The sequence below is a fragment of the Mesoplodon densirostris genome, chromosome 1 (genome assembly GCF_025265405.1).
Source record: "Mesoplodon densirostris isolate mMesDen1 chromosome 1, mMesDen1 primary haplotype, whole genome shotgun sequence".
NCBI lineage: Eukaryota > Metazoa > Chordata > Mammalia > Artiodactyla > Ziphiidae > Mesoplodon > Mesoplodon densirostris.
The window spans coordinates 142131475-142159018 of record NC_082661.1 but is presented as its reverse complement, the minus strand read 5'-3'; the positions used below and the strand labels follow the sequence as shown (position 1 = coordinate 142159018).

General features: G+C 38.3%; 1 protein-coding gene across 1 annotated transcript; it reads right to left on the bottom strand.

The window, feature by feature from the left end:
* Positions 1-23768: 23768 nt before the first annotated feature.
* Positions 23769-24296, bottom strand: LOC132484350 (double homeobox protein A-like). The gene has a single exon (XM_060090813.1). The coding sequence runs from the start codon at positions 24294-24296 to the stop codon at positions 23769-23771; it is 528 nt and encodes a 175-aa protein (XP_059946796.1).
* Positions 24297-27544: the final 3248 nt, after the last annotated feature.

Below are 27544 nucleotides of genomic sequence, written 5' to 3'. Positions count from 1 at the left end.
GGGAGTAAAAGAAAAATGGCGAGTGAAAAATCCCATCTATCCCTAAAGGCTGATCTTAACATTGAACTCACCTGCTCCCTTTCTCACTGCTGTACTTAGGCCTGGAGTGGGCAACATTACAGGCGAGTCTCACTTTTGGAATTTCAAGCTCTCTTCTAGTTTTTCCACTTTTCATCATGGTAGTCATTTCATATCTTACACTTAGGAGCCCTGGCTTCATCCTCTCTCTCCCTTCTCTCTCTTCTTAAAAACCATGCCCACAGAAAAAGATTTGATAAACTCAGCAACTCTAAGGTAAATTGCCAATAAGTTATGAACTGTGACCAGCCCCTTTCAGATGTGCTTGCAATAGGCTTGAAAGCAAGCCAGGCAGGGAGTGTCTAACTGCAGACATTTCACAGGTGTTTGTTCAGTGATTCTAAAACTATTCACCACGAATAACTGCTCTTATTAAGACTCCCCTATTTGTCATCTATATATTTTAAAGACTTTTCTCATTAAAACAAGTTTATTAAGTTGTCTCCCCACTAATGATCTTATGGATTGATATAATTTTAATCACAAACAGAAACTGAGGTTAGGGTATGTAGTTTTATGTTGACTTGGTTTATTTGTAAGGACTGATATGGTTGGATGAGAGGAAATGCCATTAAGTAGAAAAGAAATGTCTCAATGGAAGATGTTTCTTTCCCTTGTAACCTATATCTTATCAATCATCAAATCTGTAAGCTCTACTTCTAAAATATATTCTGCATTTCACCACTTCTTACCAAATCCATAGTTCATACATTAGCTGAAGACAACATAATTTCTCACCTGGACTAATACAGAAGTCTCCCTAATTATGCTCCCTTCTTCCACATTTGTGTCCTCCATACCCTTACTCCATTTCTTCATTCAGTGGCCAGTGTAATGGACTCAAAGGATAATTCGGATCACATCACTCCTTGCTTAAAACCCTCAATGGCTTCTCAATTCAATTAAGATGAAATCTAAAGTCCTTTCCAAGACCTATGAGGCCCTAAGTGGTTTGTTCCATGCTGATCACACCTTTTGCTATCCCCACACGTTTTCCTATCCCCTTGCCTTATCCCATGGATTTTGGCCACCATGGCTTTTCTTCCTTGTATCTAAGCAGGAAACGTTTATTCCTAGCTCAAGGCCTTTGTTCCAGTTGTCTACCCTGCCTGGATTAATCTTCCCTCAGATCTTCATGTGATTAGCCCCTTCTTAGGATTTATGTTTCAGCTCAATGTCCCCCTCAGACAGGTTTTCTCTGACTCAAATTTCCCCCATCCCCTGCTCAGTCTAGCTCATTGTACACTTTATTTTTCAGAGCATTATCCCTGTCTGGAATCATCTTGTTAACCTATTTATTTATGTGTTTATTCTTTGTCTTCTCTCACCAGACCATAGTCTTCATAAAAGCAGGGACTTTGGCTTTCTTGATTACTGCTGCAATCCCAGAGCCTAGAACACTGCCTGACACTTAGTCAGTGCTCAATAAATATTTGTTGAATTTGAAGAAAAGTACCAGAAACATATCAACTTCATTGTCACAGCCACAAAGTATTAAGATATCAGATATCATTTATAAACAATAAGCAAAGCACAGAGCAGTGTCTGAAAGCAAAATGTTTTGATGAAATGATTAGCCCAGATGTAACAAGGGAGATTTATTTTGAACAGTCTAAGAGTGAATGGGCTTAAATCATGGCTGGTTGCATTGGGCTGGTCAGCAAGTAGCAAAATAAACATCAGTCAAATTGGAGGTTTTTAGGATGTTGTGTTCTCTTTTATTAAAACAGCAGTATTTTTTTTTTTTTTTTTTTTTTTTTTGCGGTACACGGGCCTCTCACTGTTGTGGCATCTCCCATTGAGGAGTGCAGGCTCAGTGGCCATGGCTCACGGGCCCAGCCGCTCCACGGCACGTGGGATCTTCCCGGACTGGGGCACTAACCCGTGTCCCCTGCATTGGCAGGCGGACTCTCAACCACTGCACCACCAGGGAAGCCCCGTAACAGCAGTAGTTTTAAATGACTTGAAGCTTGCAGTTCTGTTGCAGTAACTCGTCAAGTTGAAAAATGTGTTTCTTCAGGGTGGGAGGAGAGTTTTAAGTTCATAATTCATTTGTTGCAAAGATCATTTGTTAAAGCCAGCCATATTCTCTTACATTCTTTCCTTTTGGAATATTATGCCTTTTTTCTCTCTTTTTATCATACTTTATGCATGTATGTGCATACATATAAATAAGAAATTATGAAATACAGTTTATGTTAGTAGAAAAGCATTTTGAGTATTTGTATGTATAGAGTGGAGCATGCTTTCTTATATTTCATTATAATTTGGTTTGCAATTTAAAATATGGAGAGAATATGAACACAAAGAGCATATACTTTTTTTTCTCTCCCTATTTATGGCTCCAACAAGAACTCCATCAATGGGCTTCCCTGGTGGCGCAATGGTTAAGAATCCGCCTGCCAATGCAGGGTACACGGGTTCGAGCCCAGGTCCGGGAAGATCCCACATGCCACGGAGCAACTAAGCCCGTGAGCCACAACTACTGAGCCCATGTGCCACAACTACTGAAGCCCACATGCCTAGAGCCCGTGCTCCGCAACAAGAGAAGCCACCATAATAAGCCTGCACACTGCAGCAGAGTAGCCCCTGCTCAGCTCAACTAGAGAAAGCCCGCGTACCACAACGAAGAGTCAATGGCGCCAAAAATAAAAAATAAATTAAAAAAAAAAAAAAGAACTTCATCGAGTTCATGTTTGGAAACATGGCTAAAACAGATCAGGGAATAAAGTTCACAGAGATCTCTGAATTAATTGAATTATTCAGTTTCATACTAACCCAAGGAAACAACAGATCCCCTGTGGGGTAGAGGGTATAATCTGCACATTCATCTCTGTGTACTACCCTTCTCACTAAGGTTCTATTAAACCACCACAATCATTAAGCTAGTGTGCAAACCACCAAATTAAACAAAGAGGCTATTTTTACAGAAGGGGATGGGAGGCAAGGCAAAACATTTTTTTAAAATAAAAAATGACTTTTCCTCAAAGCCTAAGAACAGTAGCAGAAGGCTTTAAGAACATAAACATAACCAATCTGTCTATTCTAAAGGATAAAGGCTATGTTTCTTAAACATAAAGGAATACAATTTCTAAGTAGCAAGCAAGTTGGAAGCATTTGCATAATGGATTCTTTTTACATAAATTACATTCCTTATAGCACTCATCTGATAAAACTTGGCAAAGGTGGAAGGCATAAGTTGAAGTGGAGTGAAAAGAGGGGTGAATGTATAGTCCTAGGACTCCTTTCAGCACTTTTTGATGTATCCCCATTCTTTGAAGTCTGTACTTTTTTAGTAGCTAATATTTGCCCCAGACTTCACAACCATGAGTGTCAAGAGGAATTAGATTTGGTCATAACTGTACTCTCTGTACCCCCTACCCTGTTTTGTTCTCTTTCATGAAGGTAAAAATGAGTGCATCTGTGAACTACTGGAGCATGTTAACTTCTCTGTGTTGGGATTTGACAGTCACTGGCTGTGAATTTTCTTGCCATAACAACCAAATGAAAATGTCACCAATGAATCTTGCTTCTAAGTGCCAGATTTTCTCTTTCTCATATACACCATTTCCCTTGACCAAATAGAAAATTTCAGTTGTTTTACGTAGTCCAAAGCAAGGAACTTATTTCCATTGTATAACATGATAGCTCACAGTCTACAGCCCTTCCAAGAATGGGTAAGTATTGGGGGTATCTGGTGGAACTTTAGGTACATCTTTATTAGGACCTCAAGTTAAAGAAAGACATTCTAGCCTCAAAGACATCTGGATGTAGAGAATTTATTAGTCTAAGAGGGCTATTTTCTAAGAATTTTTTGACTTTCTGTCTCCCATCTCCAGAACCAGTGATACTTCAGTTGAAGGAAGGATGGGAATGATGGAGGGAGCTAGCTATTCACATTTTGCTCTGCCCTCCTAATTTAAGGTCTTTGACCTGATAAGAAGTGGGCAGAACAGAAATTACTCATTCCTCAAGTTCCAGACTCCAGAATTTCATAAGCATTTTCTTACACTAATTCATCTACAATGAGATTGGTCTTTGCAAATGTGGAAACGTTTGGCTGTGCTTATGGGATCAACTAGGAATGTATTTGGCTGCAGGTATCAGCATACCCAACTAAGGGTGGCTTAAATAAATAAGTATTAATTTTTATACCATAACAAAACCCCTAGAATTGTACAGTTTCTGGCATTGGTTCAGCTGCTCAGTAATGCCACAAGAAACCCAGGTCTTCTTTTCTGTTTTTCCACTCTAATATCACTAGTGTGCTGGCTTTCATCCTCATGCTTGTTGCTTCATCGTCGCAAGACGGTTGCCATAACTTCATACATGGAAACTTCATTTGATGCAGAAAGAAGAGGGAATGGGGAAAATGGACCAGGCCAGTAGCATCTTCTTTCTTTTATCAGAAAAGAAACAATTTCCCCTTAAAAGTCACCTACCCCCCCACCAGCCACCTTCCTCTCAAGGTCTTTTTTTTTTCTTTTGCTTATGCTTTTATTTTTCACATTTGCTTATGCTTCATTGGCCAGAGCTGTGTCAGCTAACCACTCTTATCCGTTAGTCAACTGGGGAAGTAAATAGTTTCTACAGGCATTCGAGAAGAAACAGGCAAGGGAAAATGTAGCAAGTGAGCCAAGCTACAAGTTCAGCCATAATTACCAAGGAATTATAATACTCCAGATAAGTAAACATTATTCTACACCCAAAGACAGGAGCTGATGTTCTTTTGAATATTTCAGGGCCAGTCCTAACTTTTCCTTGTCCACTAATTCCTACCTGCCTCTTACAACAATGTGCAGGATTGCATTCTCCCTCTGTTTACTTCTCAGAAGGATAACTGAGGTTCTTGATGGGTAACTTTCTCCAGATTGCTGAAATGTCATTCTAAATACACTTTAACTAAAGGGATAGTGGACGCAATTTATAGAAAAAAGGAGATACTGCTTTCAGTATTTCAGCAAGTTTTGGTGTCACAATTTTTGAGTCAATGAAAATCTGGGAGGAGAAACGTTTGCCAATTTGTAAACTGCTTTTAAGTTATTGACTTATCAACACAATTCACCATCGTTTCTCCTGCTTTGCCCAGAACACATATTCAAAACATTAGAGTAGAAACTCTTGAAAACATTTATTTTCTTACCATGAAGAATGCATATGAGGAAGCCCCTCATCTGAAGTTTCACTCAAGTCATGGGGCAAACCTCATGGGATATTGCATAATTCCCAGCAGTGCCTTCCCGACCAGTGCTGCAAAGACAAAGTAATGCATCTTGTAGTGGAAAGATGAATACTTCTCACTCTTCCTTGGCATGAAGCAGGCAGCTGCCAAGAAAAGGTAGCTGGAAGGATTCCCAGAGACAGGGCTGGGGCCACAGGTTGGGCAGAGGTACAGTTGCCATCTCATTATTGCACTGTTGTGTGGTTGCTGAGCACACTAGCTGACATGCAGAATCAAAGGAAAAATTACTACTGTCAGAGAAGTGATACTAATGGCAGTGGCTCTGTTCAGTCCTTCAGTGTTTTCCAGGGACAATCACTTCAGTTGAGTAGACCTGCTTCCAGCTGCATTATCCCCCCTAGGAAGGTGGCTGGAATATGCTTCCTGAACTGGAGACGCTGGGTGATTTTTTTAAATAATGGTTTGAGGGCCAGATGAATTAGTCACTGTCACTCAAGGGAAGAAGAAGAAAATGTATTCAAAAGCCTTCCCATATTATGCCAGCTGGAAGAAAACAAAATAAAGCTTAAAGCTAAAGAAACAAAATACTCTTTTAGCCCTTTTAAAAGAAAAAGCACAGTAAACACACACCTTGGGGAACTCTAGTGCAGAAACACCAAAGAAGTGAAAAATTCACTCATCATGATGTTTATCAATAGGAAGTCAATAGGTATTGGTACTTACCAATTTATTATTTATTAGCCTCAGTACCCCCTCCCCATTTCTCTCTCCTTTTCAATACTTTTTATTTTTATTAGGAGTGCTGATTGGGAACATCTGAAATCCCTTTGTGATTGTAGTGAACAAGTGAACAGAGATAACCCAACAGTAGGCAGTGATTTATATCTCTGAAGCTTGGATCTAGTGCTGTAGTGAGGCTTATTGTAGCCTCCGATGTTATCTCACATTATAAAAGTATCGGCAGACATGAATACACAATCTTGTCTTAGTTTATGAGTCTGCCTGTACTCGAGTGTCATCGTATTATAGAGGGACATTAAAAGTAGAGTTTCATTATATTCTGAGCAGATTTTCCTATTATGTATATGCATGTATATATGTTTTGATTCTATGTGCATAACTTATCTCGTTAAACCCAAATTTAAAATGTATGAGCATATAGGATCACAAAATAAAGAGTGAATAAAAATAAAATCAGAATGAAGGAAAAATAAAGTAGAACAATAAGTTAGAGCCCTGGAAAAAGAGTATATACAATAAATGGTCTGAAATCTAAATTATTCACTTGAGGTGGGCTGAAAATTTGGCTCTGAGATTTCTAGCAGCTGAACAAAAGAGAAACACTTGATATGATTCTCAGTTCTATATAATGGAAACAAAGAAACTGCTGAAAGGAAGCAAAAAGCTCTGTTCTACTATGAAATCTTAAATAATTATTTCCTACTCCAATAGGTAAGTGTCCTTTCATAGGTATAGATATTCTGTATTTAAAAATGTGTTACTTTATGTATAAAGTGCTGAAGGGTGTTGGTGCTAGTGCTACAAACAAATTAAAAAAAACTGGCTTTATCTCTTTCTTTGAAATGTTGAATTGTCATCAGTTGGGTACCTGGGGCTCTGAACAGGGAAGTAAATGCCATTGAAAGGAGAGCTTCCCATTAATGTTTTTAAGAGATTAGATAGCATAAAAAGTCTGGATATTTTTAATTTTTAGAGAATCAGGATGATTCAGGGAGCTGAACTTAGTCATTAAATAATATTAAGAGAGAACACACTTAGGAGAGCCAAAGAGAATCAAGCAACCTGAATGTCCCTCCCTCTCTAAAAGGTGTTCAGATGACCTCCAAAGCATTGCCATGTGCTGTGGTCATTCAGTCACCAGGCAGAGCCCAGGGCCAGGGGGCAAATGCTCCAGGGTGGATGGCCATAGTCTGTGGACAGGAGGTTGGCTGAAAGCAGTCACTGCACTAGGTCCCTTTGCACCTGGAGTCCGGCCATGACTAAAGCATTCCACTCAGAAAAGGCAGTGCATAATGCCATCAGTGGGAATGCCTCCCAGCATGCAAGTGCACTGCCAATGACATCGCTCTGCGGTGATTATCCCTATTCTTTTGGCTGGAGGAATGGAGTGATCTTTTAATGGTTTCAAATGGAAAACATTTAGGCTGAGTGTTTGGATTTCCTCCCATTTTGAGCATCACCACATCCTAAAAGATAAGCAGAACCTATTGCTAAATAATTAAGACTTAATTGTACTAAGCCCTTTAAAAAAAGCTTGACTTTAATTATCTGAAATAATGTTACATGGAGAGACCTATAAAATGGGCAGAATTTAAGAGAGAGGACCACAAGTCAAATGGATGAAATCAGATCTTTGTCTATATCTATATCTGTATCTATATATCTAGAATGTCAACTCAAAGCAGGCAAGGTGTACAGACAGTTAGATTTAGCAAGGTCAAAAAATGAAATAAAAAAGTATGAGAAGTACTTCTAGGTCAGGACCACTAGACATTAAGCAATCAGTCAGCAAATTAAAAAATTAAATTAAAAAGCTATTATAAAAGTCACATACTTTAACACTCTACCTTCTGGTAAAGGCAAATGTTTCAGGCACAAACCAAGAAAAAAAAGAAGTGTTAGAGACCAGTACCCCATTGATGTTCTACATTATCTTTTTTGCTGCTGACAGAATAAACAAACAAAACTCTGTGGGTCTTTGGAGACAACTTGGCCACCCTTACAGGTAGAATAGTTTCTTTCCAGATGCGAAGGTAATCATGCATGCTTTGTAAAAATTGTAAGAGAATGTGAAGCCTGGTATTGAGGAAAAAGAGAAAAAATGACAAAATGATGAAATGGAACCAGCTATTACAAAATGTCCATTTCTGGCTCAGATGCATTCCTCTCCCCGTTTCATTTTCAAAATTGTCCCCTTTTGTCCCACTTTCTCTTGATTTTGTGCAGCAGAGTTAGAGATCAATAGATAATGCTTTATAGAACATTCCTTTGTTGGGTGAGTCTAAAGCAAGGGGAATAAGGGAATTGGGCTGATTAGGAGGTCAAACTGGGTCAGTGTTGGGTAGGGCAGGGTGATTTGGCTCTTTAAAATGTATTGTTCAAGGGGAATTTACAAGGTTAATTACTGGGACATTATACAAAGAGATTAAGAGATTAATTGTGGGGGAGGAATTTGTTATATTATGCCTGTGATAATACTGTAAAATGGATCAAGTAACTAAGTAACTGCTTGTTATCTGGTGAACCACCGAAACTTAGAAATCAAATATTTTTGGATGACAATCTTTATCAAAAGATACTCAGACTTTATAAGGGAAGGCAGAATACTAATAATTGATATAAAACACCATTTAAAACAAAGTATATTTGAATTAAAAAAATAAAGCTTTCCCTACATATATTCGTTGGGAACTTTGAGTTTCAAGGAAAAGCGTCACTCAGGTAACTTCCAAGAATGGGAGGGAAGGAGTGGTTATTATAGGACCTATGGAAATAAGGCTGGTCGGGGTTTTGGCCATGCAGTAGGGCCTTACAGGGTCCCAGGAAATCCTCACAACCAGTCCTCACAGGAAAAACAAGAACACAGCGAGCAGGAAAGCTTGTAGGCTAAGAGATCCCTTGGAAATTGAACTACTGTCTGAGAATATTAACAAATAACAAATAACCAACCCCGAAACCAGCCTATCAACTTCTGATAGGTTATTTTTACATTTGAGTTCTTCCCTGTCACAGGTTGTAATCAAGGTAAGACAAGGCTAGGCCTTTAATATTTTTAAGGGCTGCAATTTGTATATTATCTAAGCTATCAGATAAAAGTGCAAGCTTAGTTACATAAGGACAGACAAATTCATTGAACAACAAATCTTTACATGTGTTTACTATGTGTCAGACACTGCCCTGCATCCTGGGCAGTAGCCTTTGCACCTTGGTTGGAGGACTTTGGGCAGAGCTAAACAAATTACAAAAAGTACTTCTATTAATTCCTGACTTCTGTTATCTCTTGCTTTGGCCATTTTCTGGGGCTTAATTCCTTATTTGAAAAGTGAAACTACTCAAAGGCAAGTTTCTTTAGTTTCTACACTTTGTTTTTCTTCCACTCTCGATGTTTGTCAAGTATTGTTCTTGAGCATCCTGACACAGGCACAATGGATGGCTTCTCTGCCTCCAGGCATCATGTTGTGTCTTTTTATTCTTCACTGGTATTGCTTTAAATTGTGGGCATCCTCGTAATGGGTCATCTTCTTTTTCTGACCTTTAAAAAAAACCCTGATATAATGATCCCATTAACTTAAAATTTTAGCTATGAAAGGTCAAGGTGTTATAGTCGCCACTTTTCTCAATCTTAGAAATAGATGAGGTCAGCTTCATTCTCTGCCCTCAAAGTTACATGTTAGTCAAAGCAGTATAAAGTTTGATTTTTAAGCCACTTACAATAGACAACTGGTTTAACTTGAGTATTCATTAAATTGATGGTCATATACTTGATCATAAGTATTTCTGAGTGTTCAAAGTTCAGTGCTGGGAGAGATGGAAACCAAGATACCTAGAGTTTTCTGTATGTCTCAGGCACTATGCCAGGCACTGGAGGAGTAAAGATGATTATTATCACAATTCTAAAAAAGTAAGTTCTCAAAGAGCTTTGGATATATTTTTAATATCAGATAGTTTTAAGGACTAATGAGTGGACAGGAATTTGCCTTTTCAGGTTTGTTATGTTATGAAAAGCTCTTCTTAGTGAGATATGAGAATTTGTGGGAAGTGGACTGTGGAATAAACATAAGGGTTTGATGAAGAAAGAGAGATGTAAGGGTAGGTCAGATGATAAACACTGTGTATTTCTCTTGTGAGAATCATTCCCTCTTACCAGACTCTGGTATTTAAAACAAAAAACAAAAAAACTACTATTGAAATGAACATTTGAAGCTCCTATAATTTGTAGAAATCCCACATTTACATAATGCTCAACTGGAGGCTAAGAAGAAAACAAATGTTAGGCAACTGAATTATTTTTACAGGTTAATAAGACTGCCAGAAAGCAACTGAGAAAGTACTTTCAAGAGGGGAATAATTTAACATAATGACATTTCTTTTCATGCAAACCAAATTAATTTCTGAAAGTACATTAGAATACACTCATCCCTCCCCTTTTTAAAATGTTATTTAATTTATTTTTTAATACAGCAGGTTCTTATTAGTTATCTATTTTATACACATTAGTGTATATATGTCAATCCCAATATCCCAATTCATCCCACCACCACCACCCACCACTGCCACTTTCCCCCCCTGGGTGTCCATATGTTTGTTCTCTACATCTGTGTCTTTATTTCTGCCCTGAAAACTGGTTCATCTGTACTATTTTCTAGCTTCCACATATATGCGTTACTATATGATATTTATTTGTTTTTCTCTTTCTGACTTACTTCACTCTGTATGATAGTCTCTAGATCCATCCACATTTCTACAAATGACCCAATTTCATTCCTTTTTATGGCTGAGTAATATTCCATTGTATATATGTACCACATTTCTTTATCCATTCGTCTGTCGATGGGCATTTAGGTTGCTTCCATGACCTGACTATTGTAAATAGTGCTGCAGTGAACATTGGGGTGCATGTGTCTTTTTGAATTATGATTTTCTCTGGGTATATGCTCAGTTGTGGGATTGCTGGGTCATATGGTAATTCTATATTTAGTTGTTTAAGGAACCTCCATATGTTCTCCATAGTGGCTGTATCAATTTACGTTCCCACCAAGAGTGCAAGAGAGTTCCCTTTTCTCCACACCCTCTCCAGCATTTGTTGTTTGTAGATTTTCTGATGATGCCCATTCTAACTGGTGTGAGGTGATACCTCATTGTAGTTTTGATTTGCATTTCTCTAATGATTCATGATGTTGAGCAGCTTTTCATGTGCTTCTTGGCCATCTGTATGTCTTCTTTGGAGAAATGTCTATTTAGGTCTTTTTTTGATTGGGTTGTTTGTTTTTTTAATGTTGAGCTGCATGAGCTGTTTATATATTTTGGAGATTAATCCTTTGTCCGATGATTCATTTGCAAATATATTCTCCCACTCTGAGGGTTGTCTTTTTCTCGTGTTTGTAGTTTCTTTTGCTTTGCAAAAGCTTTTAAGTTTCATTAGATCCCATTTGTTTATTTTTGTTTTTACTTCCATTACTCTAGGAGGTGGATCAAAAAAGATCATGCTGTGATTTATGTCAGAGAGTGTTCTTCCTGTGTTTTCCTCTAAGAGTTTTATAGTGTCCTTACATGTAGGTCTCTAATCCATTTTGAGTTTATTTTTGTGTGTGGTGTTAGGGAGTGTTCTAATTTCATTCTTTTACATGTAGCTGTCCAGTTTTCCCAGCACCACTTATTGAAGAGGCTGTCTTTTCTCCATTGTATTTCCTTGCCTCCTTTGTCATAGATTAGTTGACCATAGGTGCATGGGTTTATCTCTGGGCTTTCTATCCTGTGCCATTGATCTATGTTTCTGATTTTGTGCAAGTACTATATTGTCTTCATTACTGTAGCTTTTTAGTATAGTCTGAAGTCAGGGAGTCTGATTCCTCCAGCTCCATTTTTTTCCCTCAAGTCTGCTTTGGCTATTTGGGGTCTTTTGTGTCTCCATACAAATTTTAAGATTTTTTGCTCTAGTTCTGTAAAAAATGCCACTGGTAATTTGATAGGGATTGCATTAAATCTGTAGATTGCTTTGGGTAGTATAGTCATTTTCCCAATATTGATTCTTCCAATCCAGAACAAGGTATATCTCTCCATCTGTTTGTGTCATCTTTGATTTCTTTCATCAGAGTCCTATAGTTTTCTGAGTACAGATCTTTTACCTCCTTAGGTAGGTTTATTCCTAGGTATTTTATTCTTTTTGTTGCAATGGTGAATGGGATTGTTTCCTTCATTTCTCTTTCTGATCTTTTGTTGTTAGTGTATACGAATGCAAGAGATCTTTGTGCATTAATTTTGTATCCTGCTATTTTACCAAATTCATTGATTAACTCTAGTAGTTTTCTGGTGGCATCTTTAGGATTCTCTATGTATAGTATCATGTCATCTCCAAACATGACAGTTTTACTTCTTCTTTTCTAATTTGTATTCATTTTATTTCTTTTTCCTCTGATTGCCATGGCTAGGACTTCCAAAAGTATGTTGAACAATAGTGGTGGGAGTGGACATCCTTGTCTTGTTCCTGATCTTAGTGGAAATGCTTTCAGTTTTTCACCATTGAGAATGATGTTTGGTATGGGTTTGTCATATATGACCTTTATTATGTTGAGGTAGGTTCCCACTATGCCCACTTTCAGGAGAGTTTTTGTCATAAAAGGGTGTTGACCAGTAAGAATGGCCATCATCAAAAAATCTAGAAACAATAAATGCTGGAGAGGGCGTGGAGAAAAGGGAACACTCTTGCACTGCTGGTGGGAATGTGAATTGGTACAGCCACTATGGAGAACAGTATGGAGGTTCCTTAAAAAACTAAAAATAGAACTACCATATGACCCAGCAATCCCACTACTGGGCATATACCCTGAGAAAACCATAATTCAAAAAGAGACATGTACCAAAATGTTCATTGCAGCTCTATTCACAATAGCCCGGAGCTGGAAACAACCTAAGTGTCCATCATCGGATGAATGGATAAAGAAGATGTGGCACATATATACAATGGAATATTACTCAGCCATAAAAAGAAACGAAACAGAGCTTTTTGTAATGAGGTGGATAGACCTAGAGTCTGTCATACAGAGTGAAGTAAGTCAGAAAGAGAAAGACAAATACCGTATGCTAACACATATATATGGAATTAAAAAAAAATGTCATGAAGAACCTAGGGGTAAAACGGGAATAAAGACACAGACCTACTTGAGAATGGACTTGAGGATATGGGGAGGGGGAAGGGTAAGCTGTGACAAAGCGAAAGAGAGGCATGGACATATATACACTACCAAACGTAAGGTAGATAGCTAGTGGGAAGCAGCCGCATAGCACAGGGAGATCAGCTCGGTTCTTTGTGACCGCCTGGAGGGGTGGGATGGGGAAAGTGGGAGGGAGGGAGATGCATGAGGGAAGGGATGTGGGAACAGATGTATATGTATGACTGATTCACTTAGTTATAAAGCAGAAACTAATAAAAAAAAATTAAATAAATAAATGGGTGTTGAATTTTGTCTAAGGATTTTTCTGCATCTATTGAGATGATCATATGGTTTTTATTCTTCAATCTGATAATATGGTGTATCACTGATTGATTTGCATATATTGAAAAATCCTTGCATCCCTGGCATAAATCCCACTTGTTCATGGTGTATGATTCTTTTAATGTGTTTTTGGATCCTGTTTGCTAGTATTTTATTGAGGATTTTTGCATCTATATTCATCAGTGATTTTCGTCTGTAATTCTTTTTTTTTTTTTTTTGTAGTATCTTTGTCTGGTCTTGGTATCAGGGTGATGGTGGCCTCGTAGAATGAATTTGGGAATGTTGCTTCCTCTGCAATTTTTTGGAAGACTTTGGGAAGGATGGGTTAGCTCTTCTCTAAATGTTTGATAGAATTCACCTGTGAAGCCATCTGTTCCTCGACTTTTGTTTGTTGGAAGATTTTTAATCCCACTTTCAATTTCATTACTTGTGATTGGTCTGTTCATATTTTCTATTTCTACCTCATTCTGTCTTTAAATGTTATACCTTTCTAAGGATTTGTCCATTTCTTCCAGGTTGTCCATTTTATTGCCATAAGGTTGCTTGTAGTAGTCTCTTAGGATGCTTTGTATTTCTGAGGTGTTCGTTGTAACTTTTCCTTTTTCATTTCTGATTTTATTGATTTGAGTCCTCTCCCTCTTTTTCTTGATGAGTCTGGCTAAAGGTTTATCAGTTTCGTTTATCTTCTCAAAGAACCAGCTTTTAGTTTTATTGATCTTTGCTCTTGTTTTCTTTGTTTCTATTTCATTTATTTCTGCTCTGATCTTTCTGATTTCTTTCCTTCTGCTAACTTTGGGTTTTGTTTGTTCTTTCTTCTGTAGTTCCTTTACGTGTAAGGTTAGATGGTTTATTTGAGATTTTTCTTATTTCTTGAGGTAGGCTTGTATTGCTGTAAACTTCCCTCTTCTAACTGCTTTTGTTGCATCGCATAGGTTTTGGATCATGATGTTTTCATTGTCAGTTCTCTCTAGGTATTTTTTGATTTCCTCTTTGATTTCTTCAGTGATCTCTTGGTTATTTAGTAACATATTGTTTAGCCTCCACGTGTTTGTGTGTTTTACGTCTTTTCCCCTGTAGTTGATTTCTAATATCATAGCAGTGTGGTCAGAAAAGATGCTTGATATGATTTCAACTTTCTTAAATTTACTGAGGCTTGATTTGTGACCCAAGATGTGATCAATCCTGGAGAATGTTCCATGTGCACTTGAGAAGAAAGTGTAATCTGCTGTTTTTTGTTGGAATGTCCTATAAATATCAATTAAATCTATCTGGTCTATTGTGTCACTTAAAGCTTGTGTTTCCTTATTAATTTTCTGTCTGGATGATCTGTTCATTGGCAAGATAAACCCAAGGAGAAACACACAGAGACACATGGTAATCAAATTGACAAAAATTAAAGACAAAGGAAAATTATTGAGAGCAACAAGGGAAAAATGACAAATAACATACAAGGGAACTCCCATAAGGTTAACAACTGACTTCTCAGCAGAAACTCTAGAAGCCAGAAGGGAGTGGCACAATATATTTAAAGTGATGAAAGGGAAGAACCTACAACCAAGATTACTCTACCTGGCAACGATCTCCTTCAGATTTGACGGAGAAATCAAAAGCTTTACACACAAGCAAAAGCTAAGAGAATTCAGCACCACCAAACCAGCTCTACAACAGATGCTAAAGGAACTTCTCTAAGTGGGAAACAGAAGAGAAGAAAAGGACCTACAGAAACAAACCCATAACAATTAAGAAAATGGTAATAGGAACATACATATCGATAATTACCTTAAACATGAATGGGTTAAATACTCCAACCAAAAGACACAGGCTCGCTGAATGGATACAAAAACAAGGCCCATATATATGCTGTCTACAAGAGACCCACTTCAGACCTAGGGACACATACAGACTGAAATTATGGGGATGTGAAAAAATATTCCATGCAAATGGAAATCAAAAGACAGCTGGAGTAGCAGTACTCATATCAAATAAACTTTAAAGAATGTTACAAGAGACAAGGAAGGACACTACATAATGATCAGGGGATCAACTGAGAAAAAGATATAACAATTCTGTTTCTATATGCACCCAACATAGGAGCACCTCAATCCATAAGGCAACTGCTAACAGCTATAAAAGAGGAAATTGACAGTAACACAATAATAGTGGGAGACTTTAATAATAATAGTGTGGGACTCTCTGTGCTTCCTCGACTTGGGTGGCTATTTCCTTTCCCACATTGGGGAAGTTTTTGACTACAATCTCTTCAAATATTTTCTCGGGTCCTTTCTCTCTCTCTTCTCCTTCGGGGACCCCTGTAGTGTGAATGTTGCTTTCAGTGTTGTCACAAAGGTCTCTTAGGCTGTCTTCATTTCTTTTCATTCTTTTCTCTTTATTTTGTTCCATGGCAGTGAATTCTACCATTCTGTCTCCAGGTCACTTATTCGTTCTTTTGCCTCAGTTATTCTGCTATTGATTCCTTCTAGTGTGTTTTTCATTTCTGTTATTGTATTGTTCATCTCTGTTTGTTTGTTCTTTAATTCTTCTAGGTCTTTGTTAAACATTTCTTGCATCTTCTCCATCCTTGCCTCCATTCTTCTTCTGAGCTCCTGTATCGTCACTATTATTATTCTGAATTCTTTTTCTGGAAGGTTGCCTATCTCCACTTCATTTAGTTTTTTTTTTTTTCTGGGGTTTTATCTTGTTCCTTCATCTGGTACAAATTCCTCTGCCTTTTCACTTTGTCTATGTTTCTGTGAATGTGGTTTTCCTTCTACAGGCTGCAGAATTGTAGTTCTTCTTGCTTCTCCATCCCTCCCCCGTTTACAAGTTTTCAAGCTAAATTGTGTTAGATGTACTAAAATACTAAATAATCCCCCTGCCTATCTTCAGGAGGCTTTATAATGAAAATGTGTGTGAATGAGTAGAAAGAGTGATGACACAAACCAAGAGAGCTCGAAAGTAGATCCATATCAAGGAGCAAGCGTAAGGTCTGCACTGTCAGTAATTAGCATTCATACTGGGAAAGAAATTACATATTAATATACTCTGTGTTCTTTTATTAGGTGGCTCATTTTTTAACAGTGACATGCCCGTGAACAGAAATGTAATTCTTCAGAGAGATTTAAAAGGTTGGGACTACATGCAGTTCACCACATTAACCATGTGTTTGATCAAATAAACACCAATTGTGGGCTTTTTGTGTTCATCAAGAGTTCAGAAGCAGTAACGTTCTGTTCTAAAATTGTGAAAAAATAAAATCTGAACTGAAATATAAGGGGAGAAATGATGGACCTGGATAATCAAGGAGTGTTTCTTATTTTTTTTCCAAAATCCATTTTCTCTTTCTGTAATTGAAGTAAAATTTCAGACTAATCTGAAATTTTACTTCAATTACTAATCTGCTCATATCTTGCTGATATGAGCAGTTTGTTGTTATTAATTCATGCAGGATATAGGAGAAATCAAAATGTGTAACAAGAGTGGGAAGTAATTTGTAAAGATTTGCTGCTATTTAATCAGTGTTTGCAAGCCATTTTTATGCCAGTTCAATTCTTGCTTCTGTGTGTTTTATAATGCCTGGTAGTAGGAGAGAGGGAAAAATCCTTTGTTTCTGATTATATAACACATTCCAATAGAAGCTTGTGGTGTACTAAGAGTGTATAAGGCTAATCATCTTTAAATGCTGTGATGCATTTTCAGAGAAGTAGAATGTAAAAGGGCATAGAACTCCTCATAGGTTATCCTTTAAAAGATACCAACTTTGGAAATAGATTTTAAAGCACTGTTCATGAATCCATGTTGTGGTATTGTTTAAAATAACATGATGTGAAGCATGAATTGCATTCATATATGAAAATGAAATCTGAATGCATTCTGCTAATGGAAGGCAAAAGTCAATTGTCATTTAGGTTACCATGTGATGGTTAGAAATCATTTTAATGAAGCTAGCCCTGTTCAAAACAGTTTGGATCTCAGCATGTAAAAGAATATGAGTTCCTAAACAGGATTTCACTGGAGGCAAATACTATCAAGTGAGCAACTCAAGTGTACGGTAAAAGCTCCCACTAGCAAAAGGTTGAATAAGCTTGAATCAACAAAATAGATGGTTTTAAGTATTTTATTTTACACATTTTTCATGACTTTCAAAGTAGTACCCAGCTGCCTGCACTGTGTGAACTTTGGGGACAGAATTATGCTTATTGCAACCCTTAAAATAGTTAGACTATGCTTCATTTAATTAAAATTATACCCAAAGATAAACAATGGAGAACATAGAATCTTCACTAGAGAAAACAAAGACTGAAGTGTATTAATTTTGTCATTCACTCCTCCCCTTCATTCCCCAGTCAGAATTCCTTCATCAATTTCCAATTCTACATTTTCTTTCTCCTCCTTCAGAATTGGCAACCGGACTATTAAAATGAAATCCTCAACAAGCCTTTCAGTTAAAGGTGCTCTTTGTGGAAGATTTAATGGTAATAGGGATTGCAGGTTCCTACATTTCCAATCTTTTTCAAAAGACAGCAAATTTTGGCAAGAAGCTAAGTAAGTACAGTCCTTAGTTCAATCTGCATTTATTCAAGGCCGAGTTGTATGCCCTTGGGCAATCAAAGAGTTTCGGAATGTGTGCCAAGTGTCATGTCATTGAGTTTGCCCTGCCATCATCTTCTCTCACCCAGGAAGGCTGTGGAGGAAGATGATGACTCCAGGGAAATCAAGTCAAGTTTATTCAGTGCTCAGTCTCAGGCTATTAGTTAAGAAGACAATGGGAGTTCCGGATACAAAGACTCTTCATTCCTCTTCTCTCCCTTCTCTCCACTGAGTAGAGAGAGGCACTTGAATCAGCGCAGTCAGATTTATTAACACGTGAAAATAAAGAGGAAGAAAATTTGTCCACAATAAGCCCGTGTAACAAAACTTTGCAATTCTTTCTTATTATGCACATTTTTGTTTTTGTTTAGGAATAGAGAAGAAAAATAAAAAACTTACCCAAACTGTAGAACAATGTAATATGTACGCAAAATATTTGGTAATTGCTGAGACTCCTGCCCCCTAGTGCTTCTGTGGCATTTTAAAGTTAAAAATATCTACATTAGTAGACAAGTAAGAGAACTATTAACAAAAAAAGACAATTGACAGGCAGTATAATGGAGTGATTTGGACACTGTGTAGTGATTTGGTGTTAAGAAGAGCTGTCTGCCCTTGGCAAATTACTTTAATTCTGCTAAGTTTCAGTTTACTCATCTGTAAAATGGAGATATTAAAATTAATGGCTTTTAATTGGATGGAGTGAAGTGATATATCTAAAGAGCTTGGAACATTGTCTGGAACAAATTAAATGTTGGTTATTAGTAGTGCTAAAAATATTACAATTAAAATCTAAATGATTACATTTTAACTTTCATCTAGGTATTGTGTTGGAGTTATCCACTATTTTGCAACAAAACCTTTACAGTTCTTTGTCTGTCTGTTTGTCTTTCTCTATAGAAGGGTATTTTCTGTTTGCCTAGGAATTTGCATTAGGGTCCACAGATGAAAATTACAGGTATTAAATATTCCACATTAAGAAAAAAAAACACCACATTTGGGGCCAGACTTATGTCTACAGGGCTTAATAAGGGCTTAATAGAATTACCGTGAGCTACCAACCAATCACCCCCTTCTCAGCCCATTTGAAAAGATTGGAGAGGGGAGAAAGAGTCTTCATGGTCAGCCTTGGAACAGTGTTTGCAGTGTGGGAACAGGATGGGGTGCTTATCTCTGTCCAAAACCAAGTGAAGGGAGTCTTCAAGAGAATCACTTGCAGTCTGAGGACACCTATATTAAGGAACTCAGCATAGGTCCTTTGAGGACTGCCTTCCCCAAATTTGGTGGTGCAGAGATATTCTAGTTTCTCATGTATCAAGTAAATGGCATGGGAAATAGCTGAGCTTGACCCACTTGAACCATATTTGAGGGAGCTCGGCAGCAAGTGAGACTGGGGTGTACCATGAGCGGAGGATGCTGAGATCGAGTGGGAGAGATTGCGTTGTATCCTGGTCTCTCACACTAGGGAACTGTGCAGTGAGGCAGCCCTGTTTGACTCTCTGAAGACGGTATATATGTGTCCCACAAGTAAGCCAGCATCTGGATGCCTACCACATGGACGTTTTGTCTAAGGGGAGCTGTGACAGCAAGCAAAGAACTATAACTATGGGAATTAAGTATGGGAGCCCTTGCTTTTTACATTCATCCTTTCTCTTTGCCTGAAGCCATGTGCTGGATTAGACCTAGGAGGAGGAGTTTTAGAAGTAGTTGTGTTTCTGTCTGTCCTCTGAGGCATGCTAGAGTTACAGAAGCGAGAGAGCAGACATTTCTCTCCCACTTTAGGTGCCTTACATCAAGGGTCTAGTCTGCATGAAGGGATGGTGAGAGTTGAAAGTTTTTAACTGGACTCTTTTCTCTATCTCAATACACAGTCAGTACCCAGAAGAGGTTTGATTTTATTTGATAAAGATAACTATATGCCCTCATCACCTTTACTTTAGAGTTATATCAACTCTCCAGCTCTGTACTACCATTTAGTTTGCAGGAACTTTCATTAACCCACCATCCCACAGGAAATCATGTTGGTGTACTATATTGATGGCATGATGCTGATAGGACATGGAGAGCAGTTGCCTTGAGATGATGCATAATTGCTAGAGGGTGGGAAATAAATCTCTCAAAATACAGGGGTCTACAACTTCAGTGAAATTTCTGAAGCTCCAGAAGTCTATGAAATATCTGGAAATGTCTTCAAATTGGAGAGAAAAGTTGCTAGACTTTTCTTCTCTATCAGTAAGATAGAGATGATGCTTGAAGGGCTTCTTTGCATTTTGGGATCAATATATGCCACATATGACTCGTTTACAAAAGCTACTAGCTTTTTGTGGTGTCTAGAGTAAAACACTCTTCTGTAGCTGATCTAAACTGCAGTATAAGTAACTCTTTCAACTCTTACTAGTTGGTGTATCCACTCAGTAGTGGTCAAAGTGTCTGAAACAAATTGAAACGTTTATTGGAGCCTGTGGCAGGTAGGGAAATCAGAGTGAAAATACCTAAGATGGTTTTGGAGTGAAGGCATGCTCCTTTCAGGAAGTAATTATTCTTTCTTTGAAAAACAGATTTTTCCTTGTTAATGGACCCTGATAGAGACTAAAGTCTGATCAAAGACAGGAGATAACCAAGCCACCCAAGCTGCCCAGTTTGAACTATGTGTTATCTGAATCAAAAGCCATACATTAGGATGCCCAGCAATACTTTTTCATCAATTGAAGTGAGATGTATGGGACTGGGCCTGAGTAGGTAGTGAAGATAAACCAAGATGCATGATCAGGGGGATTACACTTCCAGTGTGTTTGTTAGGTCACTTAGCTTCCTTTTTCTCAATCCATATTTAGAGCATCATTGTTGAGTTCCCTATATCAATCAGTTGAGAAAGAAAATATCTGTGCCTATTTTATAGATGATTTTAATCAATATGCTGGCACCGGTTATGTGTACTGTTGTGATATTATCATGCATTGGTGGCTTTGAAAGACAATGAAAAAAATTTCTCAGGGAACAGAGTTTAATAATGTACACCATTATCTAAATAATCTGGAAGGGAAGATGGCCTGAGATGAGTATATATATCTCTTTATAAACAGTGGCAAATGATTTGGCTAGATGATCAGAGGTTTGGAAAGAATGAGTTTGGAGGATTTGTGACAAGGAGATTTGAAGGAGTATGTAGATGAGCCTCTTAGAATTAGTTCATAATATTTATTTATTTATTAATATCTATCTATCTACCTACCTACCTATCTATATCCTATGTGAAAGCTCATAAAAAGCACTTCACTGAATGTAAGGTTCTTAATAATCAGGACAAGATGATTTACCCTGTGCCTATTTGAAGACTTCTTTGCTGGCCACTTTGATATACTTTTTTTTTTTTTTTTTGAACAGATCTTTCTGATTTAATAAATGTGCACCTCAAAACACTGGTACCTATTTATTTGATGGCATTAATAAATTAGAACATATAATGTAAACCTATATCTTAATCCCAACAGAACCAAACTATAAGGATAAATTTCAAGAGAATATACATGGCCTAAATGAAGAAACTTAAAATATTACACTAAGGCACCTAAAAGAAAACATGAATATTGGTAAGAGTCCTCAGGTAGGAAAGAAACAAAATATCCAAGGACCAGAAGAAAGACTGATATGATGCTGGTGAGGAGGTTAATGCTAAGTAAGGTGGGGGCGGATGGGGTGGCAGGAGAGGTGGCCCTTTGTGGGAATTTGAGATTTAACAGAAAGGGAAAATGATGGGCCATTGAAAGGTTTATAATCTGTTTAAGCTTAAAAGGGCATCCATTTGGAGAATAAGCAGTGCAAGTAGGAGAGGAGGCTCATGGAAGAGAAACTGGGGCTGTGAGTTAGAGGCTAACATCAGTTTTAGATACTTCAGGGTTAACGTGAATGTGAAGGGTCCCCTCCACCTCATCTGCTGGGAAACCCCTGAATCTGCCTGTGGGACGGCAACTCTCAAGATAAAGATAATAATGAACATATCCAATCACTTTTTGCTGGGCACCCTTCTCAGTTCTTTGTATTACACCCTCTAATTCTCACAGCCTCTCCCGCCCATCGCATTATTACAGATGAGGCTGTTGAGATCTGGAGTGATGATGTCTTTGCCAGTGGTCCAACAACTGTGACAAGATGGTTCAGGAATGTGGGTTGCTGGACCACTGACTACCCAGCTTCTCCCAGCCTTGGGGAGATTTTCAGAGCACATCGATTCAGTTCAGAGGAAGGTCAGTGCTGGAGGAATATCCATTTGAGGGCCATAAGCTTCCTTCCATATGGCAGAAACTTTAGGGTAATATTGTAAGGAGACATGGGAAAGTTCCTAGATCATATTTCTTTTTTTAAAAAAAAACATTTTTCTAAATAAATTATTTATTTTTATTTTTCGCTGCATTGGGTCTTTGGTGCTGCGCATGGGCTTTCTCTAGTTGCAGTGAGTGGGGGGCCACTCTTCGTAGTGGTGCGTGGGCTTCTCATTGCACTGGCTTCTCTTGTGGAGCATAGGCTCTAGGTGTGCAGGCTTCAGTAGTTACAGCACGCAGTCTCAGTAGTTGTGGCTCGTGGGCTCTAGAGTGCAGGCTCAGTACTTGTGGCACATGGGCTTAGCTCTTATGTTGTGGCTACAGTCTGGTTATCATGTAGTTAACTTCGTGCTTCTGGTGGGGTTTCAGTATCTACAAAACAGCTTAAAGGATATGGCTCAGAATATGATCTATAGCCTTGAGAAGGAACTAAAGATCCTTGACTTTGTTTAATAGCTGAACTATTATTTCATCTTGTTTGACTGTTTTCCTTCATTTCTGCATTTTTCTTATTTCTCTGATTAAATTTATTCTTCAGCTAAAGTTTTTCTACAGACGAACAGCAGGCAGAGGATATGGGGGTAGGGGGATCTGTCCTGGAAAATCACCATAAGCTCCTGCTCCATTACAACTCCTCCTCCGACTTCAGATGCCAATCTCAAGTTCAGGTTGTTACCTGTACTTCTGACCACCAGGCTATAAATCAGTTTCCCATGAACCCCTCTCCCTGGGTCTGATTAATTTGCTACAGTGGCTCACAGAACTCAGGAAACTCACTAGATTACAGATTTATTACAAAAGATATTAAAGGATATGAGTCAACAGCCAGATGGTTACATAGGGCGAGGTATGTGAGAAGAGGCTCTGAGCTTCCCTGCCCTCTTCAAGTACATCGCTTTCCTCTCCGCCATGCGTTCACTAACCCAGAAGCTCTGAACCCCATCCTTCTGGGTTTTTATGGAGGCTTCAGTACATCAGCACAGTTGATCGGTCACAACACCACATATGTTTTGATGATTTATACTTGAATCGGTCATTTATTTGTATGACCATAAAAATGGTATTAATAAGTTTATTTTCATTGTCCTCGAGATCTGTTGAACTCTGAATCTAGATTCAGTCACTAGGGCTGTGTGGTACTTTGTATCATCTGCCTCTGAGTCCTGAAGTCCTGTTTACCATCTCCAGAAGATGAAGAAGAAGGTGAAGGTATGTTTGGAAGGTTATGTTGCCAGGAAGAGAACTGATCTGGAGTCCAGGCTGATGACATCAAATACACTGAATTTGTCTCTCTGTTCACCTTGTTCTGGCTCCAGGGAAATAAAACAGTCACTAGGGAGTGCCATTCTGTAAACCTTGAATGTGCCCATCTCAGAGATCTTGTCCCTGGTTTTGTCTTTGGGCTGAAGCTTCTTCGGGTTCTCTTTTTTTCCGGATACAGAGTCTAGATCTTCGGTTTTGAAACCAAATCTGGACTCTTGACTCTGGAACCCCAATATCTTCAGCAAGTTGCTGTCTGGAATCAATCCCAGGATAAGGGTTTTCCATGAATGCATTCATGAGAGTTTGTACTTGGGAAGAAGTGTAGCTGGTACGACATCGTCTGTCTCTCACACCTTGAATGTTCTCTTCAGGGTAAGCTCGGTCTTGTCTTAAGTCTAAGTTCTTCTCAGGTCTTTTCGGGAACCTGTGCCTAGCTCTTCGATTCTGAAACCATATCTGGATCCTAGACTCTTCAGTGTTGACTTCCAAAGCAAGTCTTTGTTTGAAGGCATAACCCGGGTAAGGTTTTTTGTTGAATGCATTGATGAGGATTTTCAATTGCTCTTCTGTGAATTTGGTGCGGCTGCGTCTACACTTTGTTGCCACGGCCTTGTATGGAGAATTGTCTTCGGCCATCTTGGAAGGGAGCTCCGAAGCCTGGTTCCACCAAAAGAGAGATCTGATATACTTTTTTAATAGGTTTTGGAAAAGTTCCCATGAGTGAAGAAGATGGTGGCTATGCATGAAATCAGCAAGATTGATTGCCCTTCATAAAATATGACTTGACTATTTTTACTGTTAGTGTCCGAGTGAAATTCTGAGTCCCTGATATGTCCTAGGTGGTCCTGTTATCATTAAGGGGAAGTGCTAGGTCCCTTTGATACATGTTGTGGTTTTTTATTTTTCTTCCTATTCTGACATGTTCTTCCAACATCCATAAGCTTCCTTAATACTTTGTACAGTATTACTACAATAAAAACTGCTTCTCACCAGGGAGCTGCATTACAGTAAAAGAACAAAGCCATACTCTTTTCAGTAAGTAATTATTCACAGTGAAAGATGTAAAACAGTAGGCTAACATCTATGATATTCATAGTCTTAGTATGTTCCCCCATCATCCAGAACCATTAACTAGACTATTGGAGATATAGTTATAGGACTATCTAGGAGATGACATCTTATAAGTTTAAGGTACTGTTCTATAATTGTATTTTGTCCACTAAATCAGTGACCAATACATGGAGTTGTTTCTTCAGTAGCCAGAATACCCAGAACTAGACCCAAGGAGGAAAAGATGGAGGGGTGTATCAATTTACCATGACTAATTGGTCCACTTATTAAAAATTTCTTAATTGTCCCAGTGACTCTGGACTTGGTTGGTTTAGAGAAGTTTTACTCACACAGGTAATCTTTCCACTTGAGGTTCCTACTGTGGTTCCAACAATTTGGAAGCTAAGACATTAGTCACTGGTGATGAATAGACAGAAAAGGGGCATAGTGTTGGCCATGATGATTGATTCTGATTGTCAAGGTTGAAGCTGCCCAATGGGAGTAAGGGAAGAATGGAGAGAACCCATACTTTCCCATGTGGTTCCTCTCATTATTGTCATTTAAAGTCTACTAGTTAAAGAATCCCAACAATCTGAAGTGCTGGTTGTAGGCAAAGCAATGACAGAATGGGGGGTGAGTAAAAGAAGTTATAAAAACAATCTATGGCCTTGTGACCATGAGCAGGAACATCCATCTCATGTTCCTTGCTGTGACCAGAATTTAAAATTGTAGGTATTGATGGATTGTGTTATTGTTCCCCAATACTTGCTACTTCTCTCTAAGGAGAGAATATATATTATATTTTTCCACTCCACTAACTTCAGTCTTAACTATTTAATATCTGTAGTGAGTGGAAAGTGAGCAGAGGTGGTATGAATTACTCTTAGTAGAAATTTAAGTCAGTGAATCGCTCTCTGTATCCTCTTTTCCTTTTGCCATTAGATCAGCAGTATTATAGATCCACCAACATGGGTTTCAAAGTACAGACCATGGGGAGAGAGTTGTAGCTAACTCACAGTAGACATGTAGTATGGGTAAGAAATAAATGTTATTGGAACCACTGAGGTTTGGGGTTTATCACTGTAGTATAACCTAGTCTCTCCTGGCTTATACAGCATATTTTTCTTGAACAAAATTTCCCATCATTCTCACTCCCTTTCTCCCAATCTTCTATAAAGTGTGTGTTGATAGTGGTTAACTATGCAGTCAAGCCCATGGGTTATAGAATAATGTGACCAAATAAACCAAGATGAGGAGTGGATACTACCCAGTGATTCTGGACTTGACTCTGGATACAGTAATTGATAATTTTGGTGTAGATAGCTGATGAGTATATTTTTTGGTTATATAACAGTCGCAGTATGTTTGAGGGAAAAAAATTAGGAAGTGGGTATGTAAATATGGAAAAAAGACAATCTATTGGTGTTGGGCAACCAAAAGATAGATTGTGTTAGACATTTGCCATTTTTTCCAGTTGTCCACATTTCAACCCACTTTCTGTGTTTGTGATTCCCATGAGCACAGTTGAGAGGCAGAGCCAGTCTCCCACCAAAGATGAAAATGCCAGGTACTAGCTCTCCCAGCCTCTCTCAAACCTAGGGCATGACCATATGACCTAGTCTCCACCAATTAGATGCATAGTGCCAGACTTTTTTTTCCCCTCAGAGTAGGGATTTGAACAGCCAGGATTTGAACTCAGGTTTTTGTAATTCCAAAAACATGGTGAACCTTTAACTAAAGAGTGTCACCAACAAATGGGAGTTAAGTGGCACTACCACCTACTGGCTTTGTGATCTTGGGCAAATCGCTTAACCTATCTGAAGCTCAGTTCTTTGTCTGGAAATTGAGGATAATGAAAGTGTACCCCCATAGAGCCCTTGTGGGGAATAAATGCAATAATGCATACAAAATACATTAATGAGACTGTGTAAAGCAAGACCTAAATAATTATAAGCTTAGTCATGCAGAGAAGCAGGGATTGTGGGGAATGCTCTTTGGGAGTAATGGTGACAACAGTGAGCCTGAGTTCCCAGGGCATCCATGGTAGTGGGCATCCTTAGCATCTAGAGTCCATGTCAGCTCTATGGTGGCTGTTTCCTTACTGGACGAGTTCTGTGATGTGGTGAAACACTACCCATCTGGAAAATTCCATTGTGGTTCTCTGGCTCTCTCATTGATGCTGTGAACTGCCCAATAGTCTTTTAGTAAATTCCTTATCTACTATGTCTGCCAAGTCTGGTTTTGTTGCTTGGAACTAAGAACTCTGTCTATTTTAATAGGCCTGGCTTTATTCCTGGTAGTCAAAAATGCATGAATTATAGAAATCAGATAAATCTGTCTTGAATCCCACTGTGTCATTTATGAGCCTAAGTAACTTGTTCAAGTTTCTTGATCTCTTTGAGCTTCCAGCTTCCTGTCCTTAAATGGAGATAATAATATGTACCTTATAGGGTAATCATGAAGATAAAATGAGAGAATATGTATGAAAAACTCCTAATATCAAACCTCACCTCTAGAAAGCATGCAGGACAGCTTAATTTCCTTCCCCAAACCCAGTATGGCTGTTTTTGTCTCCTCCACGATAGGGATTGGGCTATATAAACATTATACAAATAACTATTGGCTCTGATATTGGGATGAGTCAAAGAACCTAGGGGAGAAGTATGCCTTTGAGAGGACATAGAAAATAATTGGAAAAGGGAATTTTCTAGCTCTAGGCCTATCTTAACTGAGTAGAAGGAATAGGGATAACATGGAATGAAGCGTGTTGTATCTTTGATTGCCTTTTGCCTGCATTCAGTGGTAATTGAGTCTGCATTATTTGTAATTTTCTG

Bases quoted from the DNA above. Each gene is read 5' to 3' on its own strand.
- LOC132484350 (XM_060090813.1), bottom strand. From the start codon at position 24,296: ATGGCCGAAGACAATTCTCCATACAAGGCCGTGGCAACAAAGTGTAGA.